The following is a 26,496-nucleotide window of genomic DNA, read 5'->3' as shown; positions in this document are numbered from 1 at the left end:
AGAATGCCCAGTCCTGAGGGTCACCACGCAGCAGAGAGATGACAATTTTAACCTGCTGAATTGAATCACCAGAGGAACAGGGTTTCAAGGCAAAAAACAATTTGCAGTTATTTTTAAAGTTCAAAAACTTGGATCTGTCCCCAAAAAACAAATCAGGGGTTGGAATTCTAGGCTCTAAAGCCGGAGTCTGTACAACATAATCTTGGATACTCTGTACTCTTGCAGCAAGATGATCCACATGAGTAAACAAACCCTGAACGTCCATGCCAGTGCCAAAATCCTGAACCACCCAGAGATTAAGAGGAAAAAAAAGACAAACAGACTGCAGAAAAAAAAATGGCTCAGAACGTCCTTTTCCTTCTTTTGAGATGCATTTAAATCATTTGTGGCCAGTTGTACTGTTATGAACTGGTGGTTTAGGAGCAACATGGGACGTGCTCTGGAGGAGGTGGTACCTGTACTGACCGCAGATCCTGAGCTTAACACAACACTAGAAGTAGCCGTGGGATGTTCCTGTCACTCCCTAGACTGTTATGATCCTTAGTGGCTGAGGATCACGAATAGACCAGCAAGTGAATAAACTAAGGACAAGCTCTAGGGAGATGGTAACTGGACTGATCGCAAATCTGAACCTATCAAACACAACTAGAGGTAGCCGGTGAACGTGCCTAAAAAATTACTAGACGTCTCGAGCCAGCGTGAGGAACTAGCTACCCCTAAAGAGAAAGAAAGACCTCGCTTGCCTCCAGAGAAATAATCCCCAAAGATATAGAAGCCCCCAACAAATATTAACGGTGAAGTAAGAAGAAGGCACATATGTAGGGATGAAATCAGATTCAGCAAAAGAGGCCCACTAGTACTAGAAAGCAGAAAATAGAGCAGGGGTCTATGCGATCAATAAAAAACCCTTACAAAATATCCATCCTGAGATTTCAAGAACCCACGCACCAACTAATGGTGTGTGGGGAGAAACTCAGTCCACTAGAGCATCGAGCAAACGAGGAAATCACATTTTAGCAAGCTGGACAAGAAAACATGATAAACACTGCTGATCAAAAAATGAGCAAACAAAACTTAGCTTGTCCTGGATGGACTGGAAACAAGGTAGTCAGAAGGAATCTGAGTAGCACTGATTACATCGACAGCCGGCAACAAGTGAAAGCAAAACAGAGCTATATAGGAACCTCCCAGAGGATAACGAACCAGCTGATAGCCAGAGACCAGCAGGATAACAAACAAAGCCACCAGGGGGAGCCCAAAGCAAAAGTCACACCATACCACCAGTGACCACAAGAGGGAGCCTGAAAACAGAGTTCACAACAGTACCCCCCCTTAAGGAGGGGTCACCGAACCCTCATGAAAACCCCCAGGGCGATCAGGATGAGCCACATGGAAGGCACGAACCAAATCGGCCGCATGAACATCAGAGGCGAAAACCCAAGAATTATCCTCCTGACCATAGCCCTTCCACTTGACCAAATACTGGAGCCTCCGTCTAGAAACACGAGAATCCAAGATCTTCTCCACCACGTATTCCAATTCTCCCTCAACCAGCACCGGGGCAGGAGGCTCAACCGGAGGAACCACAGGTACCACATACCTCCGCAACAACGAGCGATGGAACACATTATGAATAGCAAATGATGCCGGGAGGTCCAGACGGAATGGCACAGGGCCAAGGACTTCCAGAATCTTATAAGGACCAATAAACCGAGGCTTGAACTTAGGAGAGGAGACCTTCATAGGAACGAAGCGAGAAGACAACCACACCAAGTCCCCAACGCGAAGTCGGCGACCCACACAGCGACGGCGGTTGGCAAAGAGCTGAGCCTTCTCTTGTGACAACTTCAAATTGTCCACCACATGATTCCAAATCTGATGCAACCTATCCACCACAACATCCACTCCAGGACAGTCAGAAGGCTCCACCTGACCCGAGGAAAAACGAGGATGAAACCCCGAATTGCAAAAAAAAGGAGAAACCAAAGTAGCAGAACTAGCCCGATTTTTAAGGGCAAACTCGGCCAACGGCAAAAAAGTAACCCAGTCGTCCTGGTCAGCAGAAACAAAACATCTTAAATAAGTCTCCAAGGTCTGATTAGTTCGCTCGGTTTGTCCATTCGTCTGAGGATGGAAGGCCGACGAAAAAGACAATTCAATGTCCAACTTAGCACAAAAGGTCCGCCAAAATCTAGACACAAACTGGGATCCTCTGTCAGAAACAATGTTCTCAGGAATCCCGTGCAAACGAACCACATTTTGAAAAAACAGTGGAAGGCAAGGGCACCAAATGGACCATCTTAGAAAAACGATCACACACCACCCAGATGATAGACATTCTCTGAGAGACAGGGAGATCTGAAATAAAATCCATGGAAATGTGCGTCCAAGGCCTCTTCGGGACAGGCAAAGGTAACAGCAAACCACTGGCACGAGAACAGCAAGGCTTCGCCCTAGCACAAATTCCACAAGACTGCACAAAGGAACGCACATCCCGCGACAAGGAAGGCCACCAAAAAGACCTGGCCACCAAGTCTCTGGTACCAAATATTCCAGGATGGCCCGCCAACACCGAAGAATGAACCTCGGAGATGACTCTGTTGGTCCATCTATCCGGGACAAACAGTCTCTCCGGTGGACAGCGGTCAGGTCTATCCGCCTGAAACTCTTGCAGCACACGTTGCAAATCTGGGGAGATGGCAGACAAAATCACCCCTTCTCTAAGGATACCAGCCGGCTCTGAATCTCCAGGAGAGTCAGGCACAAAACTCCTAGAAAGAGCATCAGCCTTCACATTCTTCGAACCCGGCAGGTACGAGACCATGAAATCAAAACGAGAGAAAAACAACGACCAACGAGCCTGTCTGGGATTCAGCCGCTTGGCCGACTCGAGATAAATTAAATTCTTGTGATCAGTCAAGACCACCACACGATGTTTAGCTCCCTCGAGCCAATGTCGCCACTCCTCAAATGCCCACTTCATAGCCAACAGCTCCCGATTACCGACATCATAATTCCGCTCGGCAGGCGAAAACTTTCTTGAAAAGAAAGCACATGGCTTCATCACAGAGCCATCGGGGCTTCTCTGCGACAAATTAGCCCCCACTCCAATCTCGGAAGCATCAACCTCCACCTGGAAGGGAAGTGAGACATCTGGCTGACACAAGACCGGAGCCGAAGAAAACCGACGCTTCAGCTCCCGAAAGGCCTCCACAGCCGCAGAAGACCAATTAGTCACATCAGAACCCTTCTTGGTCAAATCCGTCAAAGGCTTAACAACGCCAGAAAAATTAGCTATGAAGCGACGGTAAAAATTAGCAAAACCCAAGAACTTCTGAAGACTCTTAACAGATGTAGGCTGCGTCCAGTCATGAATAGCCTGAACCTTGACTGGGTCCATCTCAATAGTAGAAGGAGAAAAAATGAAACCCAAAGAAGAAATCTTCTGGACTCCAAAAAGACATTTTGAGCCCTTCACAAATAAAGCATTGTCACGCAGGACCTGAAAGACCATCCTGACCTGCTTAACATGAGACTCCCAATCATCCGAAAAAAACAGAATATCATCCAGATACACAATCATAAACTTATCCAGATATTCACGGAAGATGTCATGCATAAAGGACTGAAAGACTGAAGGAGCATTAGAAAGTCCAAAAGGCATCACCAAGTACTCAAAATGGCCTTCAGGCGTATTAAATGCAGTTTTCCATTCATCACCCTGTTTTATACGCACAAGGTTATACGCACCACGAAGATCTATCTTGGTGAACCAACTAGACCCCCTAATGCGAGCAAACAAATCAGTTAACAATGGCAAAGGATACTGAAATTTGACCGTGACTTTATTCAAAAGGCGATAATCAATACAGGGTCTCAGGGAACCATCCTTTTTAGCCACAAAAAAGAATCCCGCACCAAGAGGGGATGAGGACGGGCAAATATGTCCCTTCTCTAAAGACTCCTTTGTATAACTCCGCATGGCAGCATGCTCCGGCACAGATAAATTGAAAAGTCGTCCCTTAGGAAACTTACTACCAGGAATCAAATTTATAGCACAATCACAGTCCCTATGAGGAGGTAGAGAATTGAGTTTGGGCTCCTCAAATACATCCTGGTAGTCTGACAAAAACGTAGGGACTTCAGAAGGAGTGGACGATGCAATTGACACCACAGGAGCGTCACCATGAATTCCCTGACAACCCCAACTTGACACCGACATAGCTTTCCAATCCAGGACTGGATTATGAGTCTGCAACCATGGTAGACCCAACACGACAACATCATGCAAATTATGCAGTACAAGAAAGCGAATCACCTCCTGATGAACAGGAGTCATGTACATGGTCACTTGTGTCCAGAACTGAGGTCTATTCATAGCCAATGGTGTAGAATCAATTCCCCTTAGTGGAATAGGGAATTTTAAAGGCTCCAAATCAAAACCACAGCGCCTGGCAAATGACCAATCCATCAGACTCAGGGCGGCACCTGAATCTATAAAAGCATTAACCGGGTAAGATGACAGGGAACAAATCAGGGTAACAGACAAAATGAACTTAGGCTGTAAAGTACCAATGGTGACAGATTTATCAACCTTTTTTTTGCGCTTAGAGCATGCTGAGATAACATGAGCTGAGTCACCACAGTAAAAGCACAACCCATTTTGCCGTCTATAATTTTGCCGTTCACTTCTGGTCAGAATTCTGTCACATTGCATAGATTCAGGTGTCTGTTCAGAAGACACCGCCAAATGGTGCACAGGTTTGCGCTCCCGCAAACGCCGATCAATCTGAATGGCCAGAGTCATTGACTCATTCAGACTTGCAGGCGTAGGGAACCCCACCATGACATTCTTAATGGCTTCAGAAAGACCTTCTCTGAAATTTGCAGCCAGGGCACACTCATTCCACTGAGTAAGCACCGACCATTTCCGAAATTTCTGGCAGTACACCTCTGCTTCATCTTGCCCCTGCGAGAGGGCCAATAACGTTTTTTCAGCCTGGTTCTCAAGATTAGGTTCCTCATAGAGCAATCCAAGGGCTAGAAAAACGCATCTACACTAAGCAATGCAGGATCCCCTGGCGCCAATGCCAAGGCCCAATCTTGAGGGTCACCGCGCAAAAAGGAAATGATAATCTTAACTTGCTGAACGGCATCACCAGAGGAATGAGGTGTCAAAGAAAGAAACAACTCACAATTGTTCCTAAAATTCAGGAACCTAGATCTATCTCCAGAAAACAACTCCGGAATAGGTATTCTAGGCTCTGACATAGGACTGTGAACAACAAAATCCTGAATACTTTGAACCCTAGCAGCAAGATGATCCAGACTGGAAGCCAAGCTCTGGACATCCATGTCAGCAGCTGAACTCAGAGCCACACCAAGATTAAGAGGAGGAGAGAAGCTAGCCACAGCAGCTAGACACACAGCAAAAAAAAAAAAAATTCCTCAAGGCTTCTTTTCTCCTGCTTCTGCCATGCAATTAACACTTTATGGCCAGCTGTACTGTTATGATCCTTAGTGGCTGAGGATCACGAATAGACCAGCAAGTGAATAAACTAAGGACAAGCTCTAGGGAGATGGTAACTGGACTGATCGCAAATCTGAACCTATCAAACACAACTAGAGCTAGCCGGTGAACGTGCCTAAAAAATTCCTAGACGTCTCGAGCCAGCCTGAGGAAGTAGCTACCCCTAAAGAGAAAGAAAGACCTCGCTTGCCTCCAGAGAAATAATCCCCAAAGATATAGAAGCCCCCAACAAATATTAATGGTGAAGTAAGAAGAAGGCACATACGTAGGGATGAAATCAGATTCAGCAAAAGAGGCCCACTAGTACTAGAAAGCAGAAAATAGAGCAGGGGTCTATGCGATCAATAAAAAACCCTTACAAAATATCCATCCTGAGATTTCAAGAACCCACGCACCAACTAATGGTGTGTGGGGAGAAACTCAGTCCACTAGAGCATCCAGCAAGCGAGGAAATCACATTTTAGCAAGCTGGACAAGAAAACATGATAAACACTGCTGATCAAAAAATGAGCAAACAAAACTTAGCTTGTCCTGGATGGACTGGAAACAAGGTAGTCAGAAGGAATCTGAGTAGCAGTGATTACATCGACAGCTGGCAACAAGTGAAAGCAAAACAGAGCTATATAGGAACCTCCCTGTGTGGCCTATTAATAAAAAACAACAACATAATCACGTTCCTCCATCATGTTCTCATACACTTTATGCAGTTAATAGCCTCTGTGTCTGTACTGTTACATACTTAGGCAGTTAACTGGTTCATGCAGCTTTACATGAACACCCGAGCCTTACACTATGGCTGGTCCAAATAACTAAAGCAATTGTTACCATCCACCTCTCGTGTCTCCCCTTTTCCTCATAGATTGTAAGCTTGCGAGCAGCAGGGCCCTCATTCCTCCTGGTATCTGTTTTAAACTGTGATTTCTGTTATGCTGTAATGTCTGTTGTCTGTATAAGTCCCCTCTATAAGTTGTAAAGCGCTGCGGAATATGTTGGCGCTATATAAATAAAATTATTATTATTATTATTATTAACCTCCCAGAGGATAACGAACCAGCTGATAGCCAGAGACCAGCAGGATAACAAACAAAGCCACCAGGGGGAGCCCAAAGCAAGAGTCACACCATACCACCAGTGACCAAAAGAGGGAGCCTGAAAACAGAGTTCACAACACTAGACACCTCGTCACAGCCGGAAGACTAACTACCCCTAGAGATAGAAACAGGAAAGCTATCTTGCCTCAGAGAAAATTCCCAAAGGATAGGACAGCCCCCCACAAATATTGACTGTGAGTGGAGAGGGGAATGACATACGCAGAATGAAACCAGGATGTAGCAAAGGAGGCCAGTCTAGCTAGATAGATAGAACAGAACAGAATACTGTGCGGTCAGTATTAAAAACTAGAAAAATCCACCACAGAGTTTACAAAAATCTCCACACCTGACTAAAGGTGTGGAAGGTAAATCTGCTTCCCAGAGCTTCCAGCTTAACTGAATAAATACATAATGACAAGCTGGACTAGAAAAAACATAGAAAGTGCAGAAAGATTAAGTCCACAACAAGTGGACTGCAAAACAACAAAGCAAGGACTTATCTTTGCTGAACTGGTCAGAATATCAGGGAAATCCAAGCAGAGATGTGAAGCCAACCAGGAACCATTGACAACTGGCACAGGCTGAAGGATGGAACCAGGCTAAATAGCCGAGCTAGAAAGACAATCAGTGGAAGCAGCTGCTGACTACTAAATCCAAGGAGCAGCAGTACCACTTAAAACCACCGGAGGGAGCCCAAGAGCAGAACTCACAAAAGTGCCACTTACAACCACCGGAGGGAGCCCAAGAGCGGAATTCACAACACCGTCCGTGACCTCCGTCCATCCTCTTTGTCCATGCCCTCTGTCCATGCCTTCTGTCCATGCCCTCCGTCTATGCCTTCCCTCCATCCATCCTCTCCGTCAATGCCGTCCATCCATGCACTCTGTTCATCCTTTCCATCTATGCCCTCTGTCCATGCCCTCCGTCCATGCCCTTCTTCCATCCTCTCCTTCCATGCCCACGGTCCATGCCTTCCGTCCATGCCCTCTGTTCATCCTCTCCGTCCATGCCCTCTGTCCATGCTCTCCGTCCCACCATGATGGATCATCACATTACATTTTGCAGATATTCTGAGTTATTTCAGGTCGTAGTACGACCACAGCACCTATCAGCTGTGTCCTGTCTCCACCTCCTGAGTGAGACTATGACCATTATGTAGCTTTTAGCTTCTCTGGTTTTTGTAGCTCAACTTCACTCTGGTCCTAAGTCGTCTGCAGACTGTGTCTCTCTCTCTCTCTCTGCAGGATGTTACTAGAGATGATAGACACAAACCGCACACACTGATCACAATAGACACATACCGCACACACCGCTCACAGTAGACACAAACCGCACACACCGCTCACAATACACACATACCGCACACACCGCTCACAGTAGACACATACCGCACACACCGCTCACAGTAGACACAAACCGCACACACCGCTCACAATACACACATACCGCACACACCGCTCACAGTAGACACATACCGCACACACCGCTCACAGTAGACACAAACTGCACACACCGCTCACAATACACACATACCGCACACACTGCTCACAATGCAGGATGTTACTAGAGATGATAGACACAAACCGCACACACTGATCACAATAGACACATACCGCACACACCGCTCACAGTAGACACAAACCGCACACACCGCTCACAATACACACATACCGCACACACCGCTCACAGTAGACACATACCGCACACACCGCTCACAGTAGACACAAACCGCACACACCGCTCACAATACACACATACCGCACACACCGCTCACAGTAGACACATACCGCACACACCGCTCACAGTAGACACAAACCGCACACACCGCTCACAATACACACATACCGCACACACTGCTCAAAATGCACACATACCGCACACACCGCTCACAGTAGACACATACCACACACACACCGCTGACAATAGACATATACCGCACACACCGCTCACAATACACAAATACCACACACACCGCTCACAGTAGAAACATACCGCACACACCACTCACAGTAGACACATACCGCACACACCCCTCACAGTAGACACATACTGCACACATCGCTCACAATAGACACATACCGCACACTCCGCTCACAATAGACACATACCGCACACAACGCTCACAGTAGACACATACCGCACACACCGCTCACTATAGACACATACTGCACACACCGCTCACAGTAGACACATACCGCACACACCGCTCACTATAGACACATACCGCACACAGCACTCACAGTAGACACATACCGCACACACCGCTCACAATAGACACATACCGCACACACCGCTCACAGTAGACACATACCGCACACACCGCTCACAGTAGACACATACTGCACACACCGCTCACAGAAGACACATACCGCACACCGCTCACAATAGACACATACCGCACACACCGCTCACAGTAGACACATACCGCACACACCGCTCACAGTAGACACATACTGCATACACCGCTCACAATAGACACATACCGCACACACTGCTCACAGTAGACACATACTGCACACACCGCTCACAGTAGACACATACCGCACACACCACTCACAGTAGACACATACCGCACACACTGCTCACAGTAGACACATACCGCACACACTGCTCACAGTAGACACATACTGCACACATCGCTCACAGAAGACACATAGCGCACACACCGCTCACAGTAGACACATACCGCACACACCGCTCACATTAGACACATACTGCACACACCGCTCACAATAGACACATACCGCACACACCGCTCACAATACACACATACCGCACACACCGCTCACAGTAGGCACATACCGCACACACTGCTCACAGTAGACACATACCGCACACAGCTCACAGTAGACACATACTGCACACATCGCTCACAGAAGACACATAGCGCACACACCGCTCACAGTAGACACATACCACACACACACCGCTCACAATACACACACACCGCTCACAGTAGGCACATACCACACACACACCGCTCACAATACACACACACCGCTGACAATAGACACATACCGCACACACTGCTCACAGTAGACACATACCGCACACGGCGCTCACAATAGACACATACCGCACACACCGCGCACAATAGACACATACCGCACACACCGCTCACAGTAGACACATACCGCACACACCGCTCACAGTAGACACATACCGCACACACAGCTCACAGTAGACACATACCGCACACACCGCTCACAGTAGACACATACCGCACACACTGCTCACACTAGACACATACTGCACACACCGCTCACAGTAGACACATACCGCACACACCGCTCACAGTAGACACATACCGCACACTCCGCTCACAGTAGACACATACTGCACACACCGCTCACAATAGACACATACCGCACACTCCGCTCACAGTAGACACATACCGCACACACCACTCACAATAGACACATACCGCACACACCGCTCACAGTAGAAACATACCGCACACACTGCTGGCAGTAGATACGTACCTCAAAGAATCATAGAATTATAGAACGTTAGAGTTGGAAGGGGCCTCAAGGGTCATCACTCTCTTTTCTCTCTAGACTACTTGTTCCTTCTAGACTACTATCGTTCAGCGTTCAGTGTCGTCTCCAGACCTGTCTCTCCCTACACCAGTGTCCTTGTCCAAACTGCTCTGTCCACTCTACAAGTCACTTTCCTCTTCAGACCCCTTTGTTCCATCTGCACTAATGATGAGCGAACGTGCTCGCCACTACTCGTTACTCATCTCAGTATCGGGGTACTCGGCATATTCGGTGAGCACCGAGCATTTCCGGGATTATTCGGCGGTAACTGGTGCCTCCACCCAGCAGTTTTGGCTGACTTTAGAGACCCAATCATGGTGCAGGGATTGTCTGCCAGGCCATGAAACGCCGCAGCCATCTTTGTTGTGGTCGTGCAGTGATTGGCTGGGCCGCACAGCATCATCCTGAGTATAAGAGACCTGGCGCCGCCCTGCTCGCTGCATTCAACTCCGGATTCAGAGAGAGTAGGGAGAGCTGCTGCCGAGATCGGGTCAGAATCATGGTTTTTAGAGTTAGTGTAGGTCTGCAACTCTTACATTCACAACTCCTGAGAAACCAACAGTCATTTTTAGGGCTAATTCATGGGTCCCGATATTGCAGCACTAGGTAGGCAGGGCACAGCATATCCACATCAGTGCAAGGCCTGCAGGCACTGTATGTGCATCCATTGCTCCCATTGCATCCCTCCCAAAGCTCCATAACTGCCTGCTGCAGCTTCTTTACTATGTACCTAGTTGCTTTTTTTTTTTCAAAAAATTCACCCCCAAAAAACAAAAATATACAGTCTGTTCTGTCAGACTGAGGCCTGTTGAAAAATCATATTTTGTCAGGCATACGTAGCATAGTTGTGTGTGCTAGCCTTGTGCCACTTATTTTTTTGTGTATTTTAAATTCACTGAAAAAGGTCTCATATATCTGTGTGCTCCAACTTTGGTCATTCTAGGCCGGTGGACCACTTTTTTGCTGTCTGATACTCCAATTCTATACATCACTATTTTGTATTTTGTAAAAAAAATAGGCCACATTTTTGCCAGTGTGGTATTTCCGTGACAGCCCTCATATATCTGCGTGCTCCAAGTTTGGGCATTGTAGGCCGGTGGACCCTCTTTTTTTTGCTGTCTGTTACTCTACTTATATACAGCACTATTTTTGCAAAAATTCACTTCACAAAAAAGCCCCCCAAAATTCGGCGGTGAATTAGTAGTTAGAGTAGATACAGTTTTAATTCAAGTGTTCTGGTTTTCTGAGGTTCTCCATTTATATAATTCATATGTTACAATCGGTCCAACAGCTTTAATAATCGCAGTATAACGTTGGTTATAGACGACAGTTGTATTTCATTTTATGCTTAATAATTCACAGTTTATATGTACCATGTATTATATTCAACAATCTTAGATGCAAAATGTTTGTAACATTACTTATTTTGTTATTAATAAACGAACTTAGAAAAAAAAAGAAAAAAGCCCCCAAAATTGAATACAGTCTGTTATGTGAGGCTGAGGCCTGCCTGGTGTTTGGGTTTGAAAAATCACAGATTTGCAGGCAATCTGATCAGATATTACTTCGCTAATAATAAATATATTTGTATTGAGCATTTTAAATAGTGCAGTAGTCCATTTAAAATGAGAAAGGAAAGGGGCAAGGGACGGTGAAGTGGACGTGATGATTATGGTGCATGCAGAGGACGAGGCCTGTTATGAACCTGGTGGTTAGGAGCACCCGGAATGACCTGATGGTTAAGGTATTAGACAGGACAAGCTCTGGGAAGTGGGAGCTCTGCTGACCGCAAACCCTAATCCTATCACACACACTAGAAATAGCCGTGGAGCGTGCCTAACTCTGCCTAGACACCTCTTCACAGCCTAAGAGCTAACTACCCCTAAAGATAGAAAACAAAGCCTTACCTTGCCTCAGAGAAATTCCCCAAAGGAAAAGGCAGCCCCCCACAAATATTGACTGTGAGTTAAGAGGAAAGTCACAAACACAGGAATGAAACAGGTTTTAGCAAAGGAGGCCAGTCTTCACTAAACAGACAGAGGATAGAAAAGGTATCTTTGCTGTCAGCACAAAAAAACTACAAAAAAACACGCAGAGTGTGCAAAAAGACCCCCGCACCGACTCACGGTGCGGAGGTGCCACTCTGCATCCCAGAGCTTCCAGCTAGCAAGGCAATATCATGGTAGCAAGCTGGACTAGAACTTAGAAGTGCAAAGAAATATATTTAGAACACAATGAACAACAAATGAACTAGCAGGGACTTAGCTTCTGCTGGAGTAGACAGGTCATCAGAAAGATCCAAGAGAGATCTGAACCAGTACTAGAATATTGACAGCTGGCATCAAGTAACGATCTGAGTGGAGTTAAATAGAGAAGCCAGCCCAGCAATAAACGAGGGCAGCTGAGGAAGGAATCTCAAGAACCAGCACCTCCACTCACAGCCACCAGAGGGAGTCCACAAACAGAACTCGCTGAAATACCATTCATGACTAGTGTTGAGCATTCCGATACCGCAAGTATCGGGTATCGGCCGATACTTGCGGGTATCGGAACTCCGATACCGAGATCCGATACTTTTGTGGTATCGGGTATCGGTATCGAAACAACATTAATGTAAAAATGTGTAAAAGAAAGAATTAAAATAAAAAATATTGCTATACTCACCTCTCCGACGCAGCCTGCACCTTACCGAGGGAAGCGGCAGCGTTCTTTGTATAAAATTCGTGCTTTTCTTTCCTTTACGTGAAGTCCCGGCTTGTGATTGGTTGCGTCGCAGTCACATGGGCGACACAACCAATCACAGCAAGCCGTGACGTAATTTCAGGTCCTTAAGGATTTTAAAATTACGTCCCGGCTTTGTGATTGGTTGCGTCGCAGTCACATGGGCGACGCAACCAATCACAAGCCGTGACGTCACGGGAGGCTGGACACGCGCGCATTTTAAAATGCGCGCTTGTCCAGCCTCCCGTGACGTCCCGGCTTGTGATTGGTTGCATCGCGGTCAACCAATCACAAGCCGGGAGGCTGGACACGCGCGCATTTTAAAATGCGCGCTTGTCCAGCCTCCCGTGACGTCCCGGCTTGTGATTGGTTGCATCGCGGTCAACCAATCACAAGCCGGGAGGCTGGACACGCGCGCATTTTAAAATGCGCGCTTGTCCAGCCTCCCGTGACGTCCCGGCTTGTGATTGGTTGCATCGCGGTCAACCAATCACAAGCCGGGAGGTTGGACACGCGCGCATTTTAAAATTTTAATATGCGCGCGTGTCCAGCCTCCCGGCTTGTGATTGGTTGACCGCGATGCAACCAATCACAAGCCGGGACGTCACGGGAGGCTGGACAAGCGCGCATTTTAAAATGCGCGCCTGTCCAGCCTCCCGTGACGTCACGGCTTGTGATTGGTTGCGTCGCCCATGTGACTGCGACGCAACCAATCACAAAGCCGGGACGTAATTTTAAAATCCTTAAGGGCCTGAAATTACGTCACGGCTTGCTGTGATTGGTTGCGTCGCCCATGTGACTGCGACGCAACCAATCACAAAGCCGGGACTTCACGTAAGGAAAGAAAAGCGCGAATTTTAAGCAAACAACGCTGCCGGTTCCCTCGGAGAGGTGAGTATAGCAATATTTTTTATTTTAATTCTTTCTTTTACACATTAATATGGTTCCCAGGGCCTGAAGGAGAGTTTCCTCTCCTTCAGACCCTGGGAACCATCAGGGATACCGTCCGATACTTGAGTCCCATTGACTTGTATTGGTATCGGGTATCGGTATCGGATTGGATCCGATACTTTGCCGGTATCGGCCGATACTTTCCGATACCGATACTTTCAAGTATCGGACGGTATCGCTCAACACTATTCATGACCATAGGAGGGAGTTCGAGAACGGAATTCACAACAGTACCCCCCCTTGAGGAGGGGTCACCGAACCCTCACCAGAGCCCCCAGGCCGATCAGGACGAGCCAAATGAAAGGCACGAACCAAATCGGCAGCATGGACATCAGAGGCAATAACCCAGGAATTATCCTCCTGACCATAACCCTTCCATTTGACCAGGTACTGAAGTTTCCGTCTCGAAATACGAGAATCCAAAATCTTCTCCACCACATACTCCAACTCCCCCTCGACCAACACCGGAGCAGGAGGGTCAACGGAGGGAACCATAGGCGCCACATATCTCCGCAACAACGACCTATGGAACACATTATGGATGGCAAAAGAAGCTGGAAGGGCCAAACAAAACGACACAGGATTGAGAATTTCGGAAATCTTATAAGGACCAATGAAACGAGGCTTAAACTTAGGAGAAGAAACCTTCATAGGAACATAACGAGACGACAACCAAACCAAATCCCCAACACGAAGTCGGGGACCAACACAGCGACGGCGGTTAGCGAAACGTTGAGCCTTCTCCTGGGACAATGTCAAATTATCCACCACGTGAGTCCAAATTTGCTGCAACCTGTCCACCATAGAATCTACACCAGGACAGTCCGAAGGCTCAACCTGCCCTGAAGAAAAACGAGGATGGAAACCAGAATTACAGAAAAAAGGCGAAACCAACGTAGCCGAACTGGCCCGATTATTAAGGGCGAACTCAGCCAATGGCAAGAAGGTCACCCAATCATCCTGATCAGCAGAAACAAAGCATCTCAGATGTTTCCAAAGTCTGATTGGTTCGTTCGGTCTGGCCATTTGTCTGAGGATGGAAAGCCGAAGAAAAAGACAAATCAATGCCCATCTTAGCACAAAAGGACCGCCAAAACCTTGAAACAAACTGGGAACCTCTGTCCGACACGATGTTCTCCGGAATGCCATGCAAACGAACCACATGCTGGAAAAATAATGGAACCAAATCATCCAAATATACAATCATGAATCTATCCAGATACTTTCGGAAGATGTCATGCATAAAGGACTGAAACACAGATGGAGCATTAGAAAGCCCGAATGGCATCACCAGGTACTCAAAATGGCCCTCGGGCGTATTAAATGCTGTTTTCCATTCATCGCCTTGTTTAATACGCACAAGATTATACGCCCCTCGAAATCTATCTTGGTGAACCAACTAGCCCCCTTAATCCGAGCAAACAGATCAGACAGTAGAGGCAAAGGGTACTGAAATTTGACCGTGATTTTATTGAGAAGGCGGTAATCTATACAAGGTCTCAGGGAACCATCCTTCTTGGCCACAAAAAAGGACCCTGCTCCCAACGGTGACGACGGGCGAATATGCCCTTTCTCCAGGGACTTCTTTATATAACTCCGCATAGCGGCGTGTTCTGGCACAGATAAATTGAAAAGTCGGCCCTTAGGAAACTTACTACCAGGAATCAAATTAATAGCACAATTGCAATCCCTATGAGGAGGTAGGGCACTGGATTTGGGCTCATCAAATACATCCTGGTAATCCGACAAAAACTCAGGGACTTCAGAAGGAGTGGAAGAAGAAATTGACAACAATGGAACATCACCATGTACCCCTTGACAACCCCAACTGGACACAGACATTGATTTCCAATCCAATACTGGATTATGGACCTGTAGCCATGGCAAACCCAACACGACCACATCATGCAAATTATGCAACACCAAAAAGCGAATATCCTCCTGATGTGCAGGAGCCATGCACATGGTCAACTGAGTCAAGTACTGAGGCTTATTCTTGGCCAAAGGCGTAGCATCAATTCCCCTCAATGGAATAGGATACTGCAAGGGCTCCAAGAAAAAACCACAGCGCCTGGCAAACTCCAAGTCCATCAAATTCAGGGCAGCGCCTGAATCCACAAATGCCATAACAGAATAGGATGACAAAGAGCAAATCAGAGTAATGGGCAAAATAAATTTAGGCTGTACAGTACCAATGGTGACAGACCTAGCAAACCGCTTAGTGTGCTTAGGACAATCAGAGATAGCATGAGTGGAGTCACCACAGTAAAAACACAGCCCATTCTGACGTCTGTGTTCTTGCCGTTCAGTTCTGGTCAAAGTTCTATCACATTGCATAGGCTCAGGCCTCTGCTCAGAGGATACCGCCAAATGGTGCACAGTTTTGCGCTCACGCAAGCGCCGATCGATCTGAATGGCCAAGGACATTGATTCATTCAGACCAGCAGGCGTGGCGAACCCCACCATAACATCCTTAAGGGCTTCAGAAAGACCCTTTCTGAAAATTGCTGCCAGGGCACACTCATTCCACTGAGTAAGCACAGACCACTTTCTAAACTTCTGACAATATACCTCCGCTTCATCCTGACCCTGACACAAAGCCAGCAAGATTTTCTCTGCCTGATCCACTGAATTCGGTTCATCATAAAGCTACCCAAGCGCCAGAAAAAACGCATCTACATTACGCAATGCAGGATCTCCTGGCGCAAGGGAGAATGCCCAGTCTTGAGGGTTGCCACGTAACAAAGAAATAATGATTTTTACTTGCTGAATGGGGTCACCAGAGGAGCGGGGTTTCAAAGCAAGAAACAATCTGCAATTATTTTTGAAATTCAGAAACTTAGATCTATTCCCAGAAAACAAACCAGGAATTGGAATTCTAGGCTCTAATATTGGATTCTGAACTACATAATCTTGAATGCTTTGTACCCTTGCAGTGAGTTGATCCACACAAAAGGACAGACCTTGAATGTCCATATCTACACCTGAGTCCTGAACCACCCAGAGGATAAGGGGAAAAGAAAGACAAAACACACTGCAGAGAAAAAAAAATGGTCTCAGAACTTCTCTTATCCCTCTATTGAGATGCATTAACACTTTTCGGGCCAGCTGTACTGTTATGAACCTGGTGGTTAGGAGCACCCGGAATGACCTGATGATTAAGGTATTAGACAGGACAAGCTCTGGGAAGTGGGAGCTCTGCTGACCGCAAACCCTAATCCTATCACACACACTAGAAATAGCCATGGAGCGTGCCTAACTCTGCCTAGACGCCTCTTCACAGCCTAAGAGCTAACTACCCCTAAAGATAGGAAACAAAACCTTACCTTGCCTCAGAGAAATTCCCCAAAGGAAAAGGCAGCCCCCCACAAATATTGACTGTGAGTTAAGAAGAAAGTCACAAACACAGGAATGAAACAGGTTTTAGCAAAGGAGGCCAGTCTTAACTAAACAGACAGAGGATAGAAAAGGTATCTTTGCGGTCAGCACAAAAAAACTACAAAAAAACACGCAGAGTGTGCAAAAAGACCCCCGCACCGACTCACGGTGCGGAGGTGCCACTCTGCATCCCAGAGCTTCCAGCCAGCAAGGCAATATCATGGTAGCAAGCTGGACTAGAACTTAGAAGTGCAAAGAAATATATTTAGAACACAATGAACAACAAATGAACTAGCAGGGACTTAGCTTCTGCTGGAGTAGACAGGTCATCAAAAAGATCCAAGAGAGATCTGAACCAGTACTAGAACATTGACAGCTGGCATCAAGTAATGATCTGAGTGGAGTTAAATAGAGAAGCCAGCCCAGCAATAAACGAGGGCAGCTGAGGAAGGACTCTCAAGAACCAGCACCTCCACTCACAGCCACCAGAGGGAGTCCACAAACAGAACTCGCTGAAATACCATTCATGACCACAGGAGGGAGTTCGAGAATGGAATTCACAACAGAGGCCATGGCCAAGGTGAAAGTGGGCAGCAACAAAGACCCACATCTTCTTGCTTGGCCTTCCTGTCCCAGTTTCTAGGTGACCGCAGTACACCACTATTGAAGTCAGAGCAATGTGAAACGGTTGTTGGTCGGATAGCGGATAATGCTTCCTGTCACTTAGCCACCACCATCACCACCACCATGTCTTCCACACAGTCAAGTCTGAGTAGCCGTGAGTGTGGCATGGATATTCCTTACCCTGATCCTCCTTCCTCCCACCATGTCGAGTGCCCTAAGACAACTGATCCCACACTTGGACACTCTGAAGAGCGGTTCAGTTTTCCATTCAAGTTTCAGAACTCTCAGCCGGTCGACTTGAAGTGGGGACAGATGAGATTGCATGAAGAGATGCGCAAAGCTTTGACCAGCCCTGGCCATGAAAAGGCGATGGTGGGAAAGTGTCAGAAGAGGTGGACAATGATGAGACACAATTGTCAGTAAGTCAGGAGGAGGAGCAGGGTGTGGATGTGGAAGATGAGGTGGTGGATGACTATGTTACTGACCCAACCTGGCAGGAGGACATGCAGAGCAAGGGCAGCAGCACACATGGGGAAGGAGGCATATCACCCCGTTCCCCGTAACACCAATATGAGGGAAGTTGCCATTCCAACTGTTAGCTCTTCCCAAGTCTGGTTATTTTTTAAAGACTCTGCCGATAACCCCAAACAGGCCACTTGAGGCACCTGTCATGTGCACATCAGCAGGGGTACAAAACAACCAGCCTGACCACCACCAGCATGATCAGGCACATGGCAGCAAAGCACCTGACTTTGTGGCCGAACCCCAGGCTCCAGGACCACTGCCTGCAGGTCACACCACTGCTTCTTGCACTGTTTTGCGTAGAAGACAATCCCCAGTACACCATGCATGTGAAGATGCCTCCAGCCCTGCATCTGTTGTGACCCACAGTCAAGCAGCATCATCATGAAGCCCGTCTATGTCCTTGCCCCAGCACAGCCTTCAGTTGTCTATAACCCAGTCTTTGGAATGCAAGCGGAAATACCCAGCCAATGCCCCACAGGCCACAGTTCTAAATTCTAATATTTCTCTTCTGCTTGCGCTAAACATGCTGCCTTTTAGGCTTGTTGAGACCGAAGCTTTCCGCAACCTGATGGCGGCGGCCATCCCAAGGTACTTGGTCCCCAGTCACCACTATTTCTCCCGGTGTGCCGTACCGGCATAACACCAGCATGTGTCCCACATTACCCGTGCCATCAACAATGCTGTTACAGGGAAAGTCCACCTAACCACGGACACATGGACAAGTGCTTGTGGGCAGGGACGGTACATCTCACTGACGGCACATTTGTCTAACATAGTGGAAGTCGGGACCCAATCGGACCTTAGGATGAAACACATCCTCTCCATGCCGAGGATTGCTGGCTCTACGTCAATCAGGGTTGCCCCCACAGTCTACAGCTAAGAGTCCCTCCTTCGTACATGAAACAAGATGGGTCTGCGTATGTGTCACACACCACATGGCCAGCTAGGGGTGTTACATGTTACAATGACATTTCCCAGTGGATACATTTGTAGTGGTTGAAAGCAATGTTACAGTTGAAAAATGCTTCAAAAACGCTGCGTCTGAACTAAGCCTAAGTGGGAGAGGAAATTTTCGGTCTGGGGTTTAATATTTGGCCTTGCAAGCAAGTTATTAACCTGCAAAGCATGTACCTTGGCATATTTCCCAGCAAAACCAGTTTGGTTTAGTTTTAATGTGTTTTTTGTGGCACCGGGAAAATGGCATGAATCTCGGAAAAAATGGTTTAAAGCTGTGAACTAGGAGTCAGGAATGCTTCCAGGGGCGATCCCCATGATGTCCCTGTGTCATTTGACCAGTGTTTCCATCATTTTCAGATGTTTTTAGACCATAAAAGGACCCCCGAGGGGATCGCGGTAAAAATTCTCGGGTCTCCCATAGACTTACATTGGGCTCGTTGCTCAGGTCGAGTACCCGACTACTCCAATCTGCTCGACCTGAGCAACGAGCCCCCGAGCATTTTAGTGCTCGCTCATCACTAATCTGCACCCATTTACCAATCTTTCATGTTCTTTTGTAATTCACAGACCTCTCTGTTTTTTCCATGATTCTTCTGACTTCTACACTCACTTTTCTCCTCTGCAGACTCTTTTTTTTTCTCCTAGGTCTGTTTTTTTCAAAACCCTTCATCCTTGTCAAACGTCTCTGCTTCCTCCCGAATGTTCTGTCCCTTTCCAGACTGTGTTCTTCCCTTCAGACTGTCTGTACCCTTTAGTCTCCTCTCTCATCCAGATTCTCCCTGCCAGACTCTTCTGTCCCTTTCATACCATTGTCTCTTTCACACTTCCTTTTCTTGTCTGTCCCCTACATACTGTAAGGTTTCTCTTACTGAGTGTGTTGGGGGACACTCGCTTGGCCGCAATATTCAAGCACACGGCACGGGTTTATAAACAAAAACAGTCCATACGGTTTATTAAAGTGCCATAAACCGGGTAATGCACAGTTCATTACTTGTGTCACATAGAACACAACAGGCACCAACAGTCTCTTTGGTACCTGACGGGAGCCACTGCTCCACCTGCCGACTCTTCTAACAGCCTTTGCGTAAGCTGCCTAACGGGGATCACCAACTCGCCTGGTCAATACACAGTAGTCAGTCCAGACCTCACCGAAGGACTCCAGCTTCCCCACACTCTGTTAACACTCTTCCGGGTAAGCTGCCTAACGGGGGTCCCCAACTTGCCTGGTCGGCACCCGGTAGTCAGTCCAGACCTCACCGAAGGACTCCAGCTTCCCCACACAGTAACTGTCCCTGGCCCCGCAGATCCCGGTCCTCACCTCGTGCTATTCAGGGATCCGGTCCTCGTCGCAGGACCTCCCAACACCCAGGTAGCCAGGACCCTGCCTGGTGGCCTAGTCTGGGTATTCTTCAGGACGTCCTTCCCCAGCCGGGAACGTCCAATACCCAGGCCACCCGAAGCCAAGTCTCACGGTCTCAGGTGCTTGCGGGACCCTAGTCATTCCTAGGACAGTCCAGCACCGACCGTCTCAGGTGCTTGCAGGACCCTAGTCATTCCTAGGACAATCCAGCACCGACCGTCACAGGTGCTTGCAGGACCCTAGTCATTCCTAGGACAATCCAGCACCATCCGTACATCAGGTTCCTCGGTCTCAGGTGCTCACAGGACCCTAGTCATTCCTAGGACAATCCAGCACCGACCGTCTCAGGTGCTTGCAGGACCCTAGACATTCCTAGGACAATCCAGCACCATCCGTACATCAGGTTCCTCGGTCTCAGGTGCTCACAGGACCCTAGTCATTCCTAGGACAATCCAGCACCGACCGTCTCAGGTGCTTGCAGGACCCTAGTCATTCCTAGGACAATCCAGCACCGACCGTCTCAGGTGCTTGCAGGACCCTAGACATTCCTAGGACAATCCAGCACCATCCGTACATCAGGTTCATCGGTCTCAGGTGCTCACAGGACCCTAGTCATTCCTAGGACAATCCAGCACCGACCGTCTCAGGTGCTTGCAGGACCCTAGTCATTCCTAGGACAATCCAGCACCATCCGTACATCAGGTTCCTCGGTCTCAGGTGCTCACAGGACCCTAGTCATTCCTAGGACAATCCAGCACCTTCACCGGTCAGGTCCATACACAGGTTCCACACAGGAACCACACAGGACCTACTGGACACACCTCTCAGCTCCTCACACAGGGAGCTCACATCCAACACTGACCCACACCCTGGTCACGTTACATACCGGTAACCACTCCCCTGGGTGGGAGTGTATGTGTGGCTAGTCTGACCCTCCCATCTCTCATGACTAGCCTAGTAAGTCACCCAAACTTAACTAAACACATTACACAAACTCTTGAGGGACTACAGGTCCCAGCATAACCACAATACATCAGACTTACCACGCAGACTCCCTCTGCGACACATATCGGCCATTCACAACACTGCCGATTACAGGTTCACCACTATTACCACAAGAGATACGCCTCCATGCATATCTCACAGAGCGCACAGAGCGCCCCCTAGCTGCCACAGGGGTCACTACACCACAATACCTCTATCATCTTCACATTGTCTTCTCCAAACAACTTGCGCCATTCAGATTTTCTGACCTCACCTGCACACTCATCTGTCCAATTCAGATCATCTATCCCCCTTAAGGCTACTTTCACACATCAGGTTTTCAGTGTCAGGCTAAATCCGGCGAATGTTGGAAAAACTGGATCCGGCGCAGATTGTGAAAAACTGATGTGACGGATCCGTTTTTTTGACGGATCCTGCTAGCATATCTAGATTATTGGATAAAAAAAAATTGGAGCATGCTCAGTTTAAAAAAATGGATCAGGCCTCCGGATCCGCCTTTTTCTGGATCCGGCACCTTCCGGCTCCCATAGGCTTCCATTCTAGCAAACAGCCGGAAGCGCGGGAATCGGCGCTTCAGGCTTTTTCGCCGGAGACAAAAAACGTTGCTATGGACGTTTTTTCAAGAAACCGGAAGCTTCAGATTTGCCGGATCCGGTGAAAACCAGACGAAACGCAATGTCATCCGGTGCAATCCGGCACTAATACAAGTCTATGGGAAAAAAAACCCTGATCCGGCGGCAACATTCGCCTGATCCGTTTTTTTGAAAATTAGCCGGATTTAGCCTGACACTGAAAACCTGATGTGTGAAAGTAGCCTTAGACTCTGCTACATCTTTACAGACCTATTTGTCCCCTTTATATCCATCTTCCCCTTCCAGACTCATCTGTTTTCATTAGCCTCCTTGATCTATCCTTTATCTAAAGGCCCCGTCTCACATAGCGAGATCGCTGCTGAGTCACAAGTTTTGTGACGCAACAGCGACCTCAGTAGCGATCTCGCTATGTGTGACACGTACCAGCGACCAGGCCCCTGCTGTGAGATCGCTGGTCGTGTCGGAATGGCCTGGACCGTTTTTTGGTCGTTGAGGTCCCGCTGACATCGCTGAATCGGTGTGTGTGACACCGATCCAGCGATGTCTTCACTGGTAACCAGGGTAAACATCGGGTTACTAAGCGCAGGGCCGCGCTTAGTAACCCGATGTTTACACTGGTTACCAAAAAAAACAAACAGTACATACTCACCATCTGATGTCCGTGAGGTCCCTTGCCGTCTGCTTACCACACTGACTGAGCGCCGCAAAGTGAAAGTGAAAGTACAGCACAGCGGTGACGTCACCGCTGCGCTCTGCTCTCACTGTACGGCGGCACTCAGTCAGAGCAGGAAGTAGACGGCAAGGGACCTGACGGACATCAGATGGTGAGTATGTACTGTTTGTTTTTTTTGGTAACCAGGGTAAACATTGGGTTACTAAGCGCGGCCCTGCGCTTAGTAACCCGATGTTTACCCTGGTTACCCGGGTGCTGCAGGGGGACTTCGGCATCGTTGAAGACAGTTTCAACGATGCCGAAGTCGTTCCCCTGATCGTTGGTCGCTGGAGAGAGCTGTCTGTGTGACAGCTCCCCAGCGACCACACAACGACTTACCAACGATCACGGCCAGGTCGTATCGCTGGTCGTGATCGTTGGTAAATCGCTATGTGTGCCGGGGCCTTAAGAGTCTGTTCTTTTGTTCTCTAAATGCTCCACAGTCACCTCCAGATACCACTGACTTCTTCAGATCTATCTGTTCACCTTCAGTTTCCGATGTCCTCGCTAAACCTCTGTGTCCTCCAGATTTCTCCAGCACACCCTCCCAACACTCAGGACTTTGCTATCTCCTCCAGCATAAATGCTCCTTCCAGATGTCTCTGCAATCTCCAAACCATTTGGCATGCTCCCAATTCCTCTGTCCTCCTCCTATTTAGTCTAAAATCTCATTCCCTCTACAGTCCTATCAGCCCACTTCAGTTACCATTGTCCCCTCCAGGTCTTATTATCCTCGTGTAGATGCCTTTTCCTCTGTAGCACACTGTGTCCCCCCCACCAGAGATTTTTTTTGTCTCTTCTAAACTCTTTTTTGTTTTTAACCCTTTTAATCCTCTTAAGAATTATTTTCTCTTCAGATACTTCCATTCTGAATTGTCAGCATATTTAAAAATCAACTACAATGTTCTTAATTCATTCATGTTTATCACTTACCATTTTCTGGTTTTGGTGGTGAAACTGCCATGGCAGGGATACCTAAGCAGCACAGGAAGAATAGAAGCAGGAGAGAAACCTTTACTGGAGACATGTCTTCTGGTCCTGGAGATATGAGCAATTCGTCTCCAGTGCTACTTATTTTATACAGGTGATGGGGGAAGGAGAAGGATGTTCAACAGGTTCCTAATGTTAGGTTTTAGAAATGATTTATGGGATAGGAGGATACAGATGTGTGGTAATCAGGACATACAGGTGCCAGGATATGTGACTTTTGAATACCCAGTATCTCCACATCTGAGGAGTGAGAGCAGAACTCCTGCTACAGGTGAGCTTATTAGAGGTCTCTGGGAAATTTGGAAGAACAAACAATAAACTGGGAGAAGGACTCTGGGAGAAGGACTCTGGATTGGGATATGGATTCTGGATTGGAAAAAGGACTCTGGATTGGGAGAAAGGCTCTGGAATTGGAGAAGACCTCTGAACTGGGACAAGAATTCTGGAGAGGGAGAAGGACTCTAGATACGGAGCAGCATTCGTGATTGGGAGAAGGACACTGTTTTGGGACAAGGACTCTGGATTGCGACAAGGACTCTGGATTGGGACAAGGACGCTGGCCTGTGAGAAGGAGTCTGGATTGGGAGAAGGACTCTAGACTGGTAAAAGGAATTTGGATTGGGACAAGGTCTCTAGATTGGGACAATGTCTCTCAAATGAGACAATGACTCTCCACTGGGACAAAGAGTTTGGATTAGGACAAGGACTCTGAATTGGCACAAGAACTCTGGCCTGGGCTAAGAAGTTTGGACTGGGAGAAGGAGAATGGACTGGGACAAGGACTCTGGACTGTAATAAGGATGCTGGACTTGGAGACGGACTCTGGACTGGGAGAAGGACGATGTTTTGGGAAAGGACTCTGGATTAGGACATGGACTCTGAACTGGGAGAAGGAGTCTGGACAGAGAGATGGAGTCTGGATTGGGAGAAGGAGTCTGGATTGGGAAAAGGACTCTGGACTGGGACAAGGACTCTAGATTGGGACAAGTATTCTGGATTGGAACAAGGGCTCTGAATTGGGTCAAGGACTCTGAATTGAGACAAGGACTCTGGGCAGTGACAATGAGTCTGGACTGGGAGAATGGACTGTGAGGAGAAATTTGGACTGGGAGAAAGACTTTATATTGGGAGAAGGACACTGAATTGGGACAAGGACACTAAATTGGGACAAAGACTCTGGATTGAGACAAGAACTCTGGACTGGGAGAAGGAGTCTGGATTGGGAGAAGGACTCTCGACTGGGACAAAGTCTCTGAATTGAGACAAGGACTCTAGATTGGGAGAAGAATTCTGGATTGGGACAAGGACTCTGGACTGGGGGAATGACTCTGAATTGAGACAAGGACTCTGGATTGGGAGAATAAGTCTGGATTGGGGCAAGGACTCTGAATTGGGACAAAGACTCTGGATTGGGAGAAGAAGTCTGAATTGGGTCAAGGACTCTGGACTGGGAGAATGACTCTGGATTGGGACAAGGACTCTTGATTGGGAGAAGGACTCTTGATTTGGAGAAGGACTCTGGATTGTGACAAGAACTCTGGAATGAGAGAAGACCTCTAGACTGGGACAAAAATTTAGGTCTGGGACAAAGATTCTGGATTGGGACAAGAACTCTATACTGGGACAAGATTTCTGGATTGGGGGAAGGACTATGGACTGGGAGAAGGACTCTGGACTGGGAGAAGGATTTTGTATTGTGGAGAAGTACTTTGGATTGGGCGAAGAACTCTGGATCGGGAGAAGGACTCTGGACTGGGAGAAGGATTTTGGATTGGGAGAAGAACTCTGGACTTGGACATTGTCTTTGTACTGGAAGAATGACTCTGCACAGGTAGAAGAAGACAACCCAATTAAATATAGAGTACTGATAAACTAATTATAAAACCCTCCACCAAACACAGACCTAAATATAACTTTCAATAATATTTTCATAAAAAAGTTATTAAAACATAAACATAGCATGGTGGGTAGATCAGACATGGGTGCCTAATAGATTTAAAACCAGGTCATGATATCCCAAATAGAAAATAATCTAGGGGAACAGATCCACAATACTCCATCTCCTTACTTGGCAGTGTAGGTAGGCACCCTAGGGGGAAGCGTTGTGGTGCCCTCGCTCAACATCGGCTAACCATGTCTGACCTTATAAGGAAGTCCGTCACCAAACCATCACCCATAAAGTGCTTAAGAGCTTCATCCAAGTGTAGAACCTACTGTAGATGTAGTGTATAGATAGCAAATGTATTTCCAGTGATTGGGTATAGTATTTTAGTCAAATGACCATATATTAATACAGTATATACCATATCTTCAATACATCCAATCACATCTTGGGGTGATCACAAGTATTTCTTGTATAGACCACCTCCCAAGAGGATACACTCCCAATCAAATGTTAGAGCAAACTATGTCTCAATGACACAAAAGAGATAGTTTTCAAAGGTATTAGATTGGAGACATTTTGCCCCTAAGTAAACCACCACTCAAGAGAGTACACTCAAAATCAGATATTAGAACAAA

At 47.4% G+C, this 26,496-nt stretch overlaps 1 protein-coding gene across 1 annotated transcript in view; it reads right to left on the bottom strand.

Moving 5' to 3' along the window:
- Positions 1–24,078, bottom strand: part of LOC143808836 (waprin-Rha1-like) — a 60,820-nt gene extending 36,742 nt beyond the window's left edge. Inside the window, exon 1 of the mRNA XM_077291937.1 lies at positions 23,920–24,078. Coding sequence (XP_077148052.1) covers positions 23,920–24,013 — 94 coding nt within the window. The 5' untranslated portion in view covers positions 24,014–24,078. The remainder of the gene's footprint in view (positions 1–23,919) is intronic.
- Between the last annotated feature and the right edge of the window lie 2,418 nt (positions 24,079–26,496).

The sequence above is a fragment of the Ranitomeya variabilis genome, chromosome 2 (genome assembly GCF_051348905.1).
Source record: "Ranitomeya variabilis isolate aRanVar5 chromosome 2, aRanVar5.hap1, whole genome shotgun sequence".
Taxonomy (NCBI): Eukaryota; Metazoa; Chordata; class Amphibia; order Anura; family Dendrobatidae; genus Ranitomeya; species Ranitomeya variabilis.
Note: the sequence above shows the minus strand (reverse complement) of the source record. Positions and strands in the feature narration are given on the sequence as shown.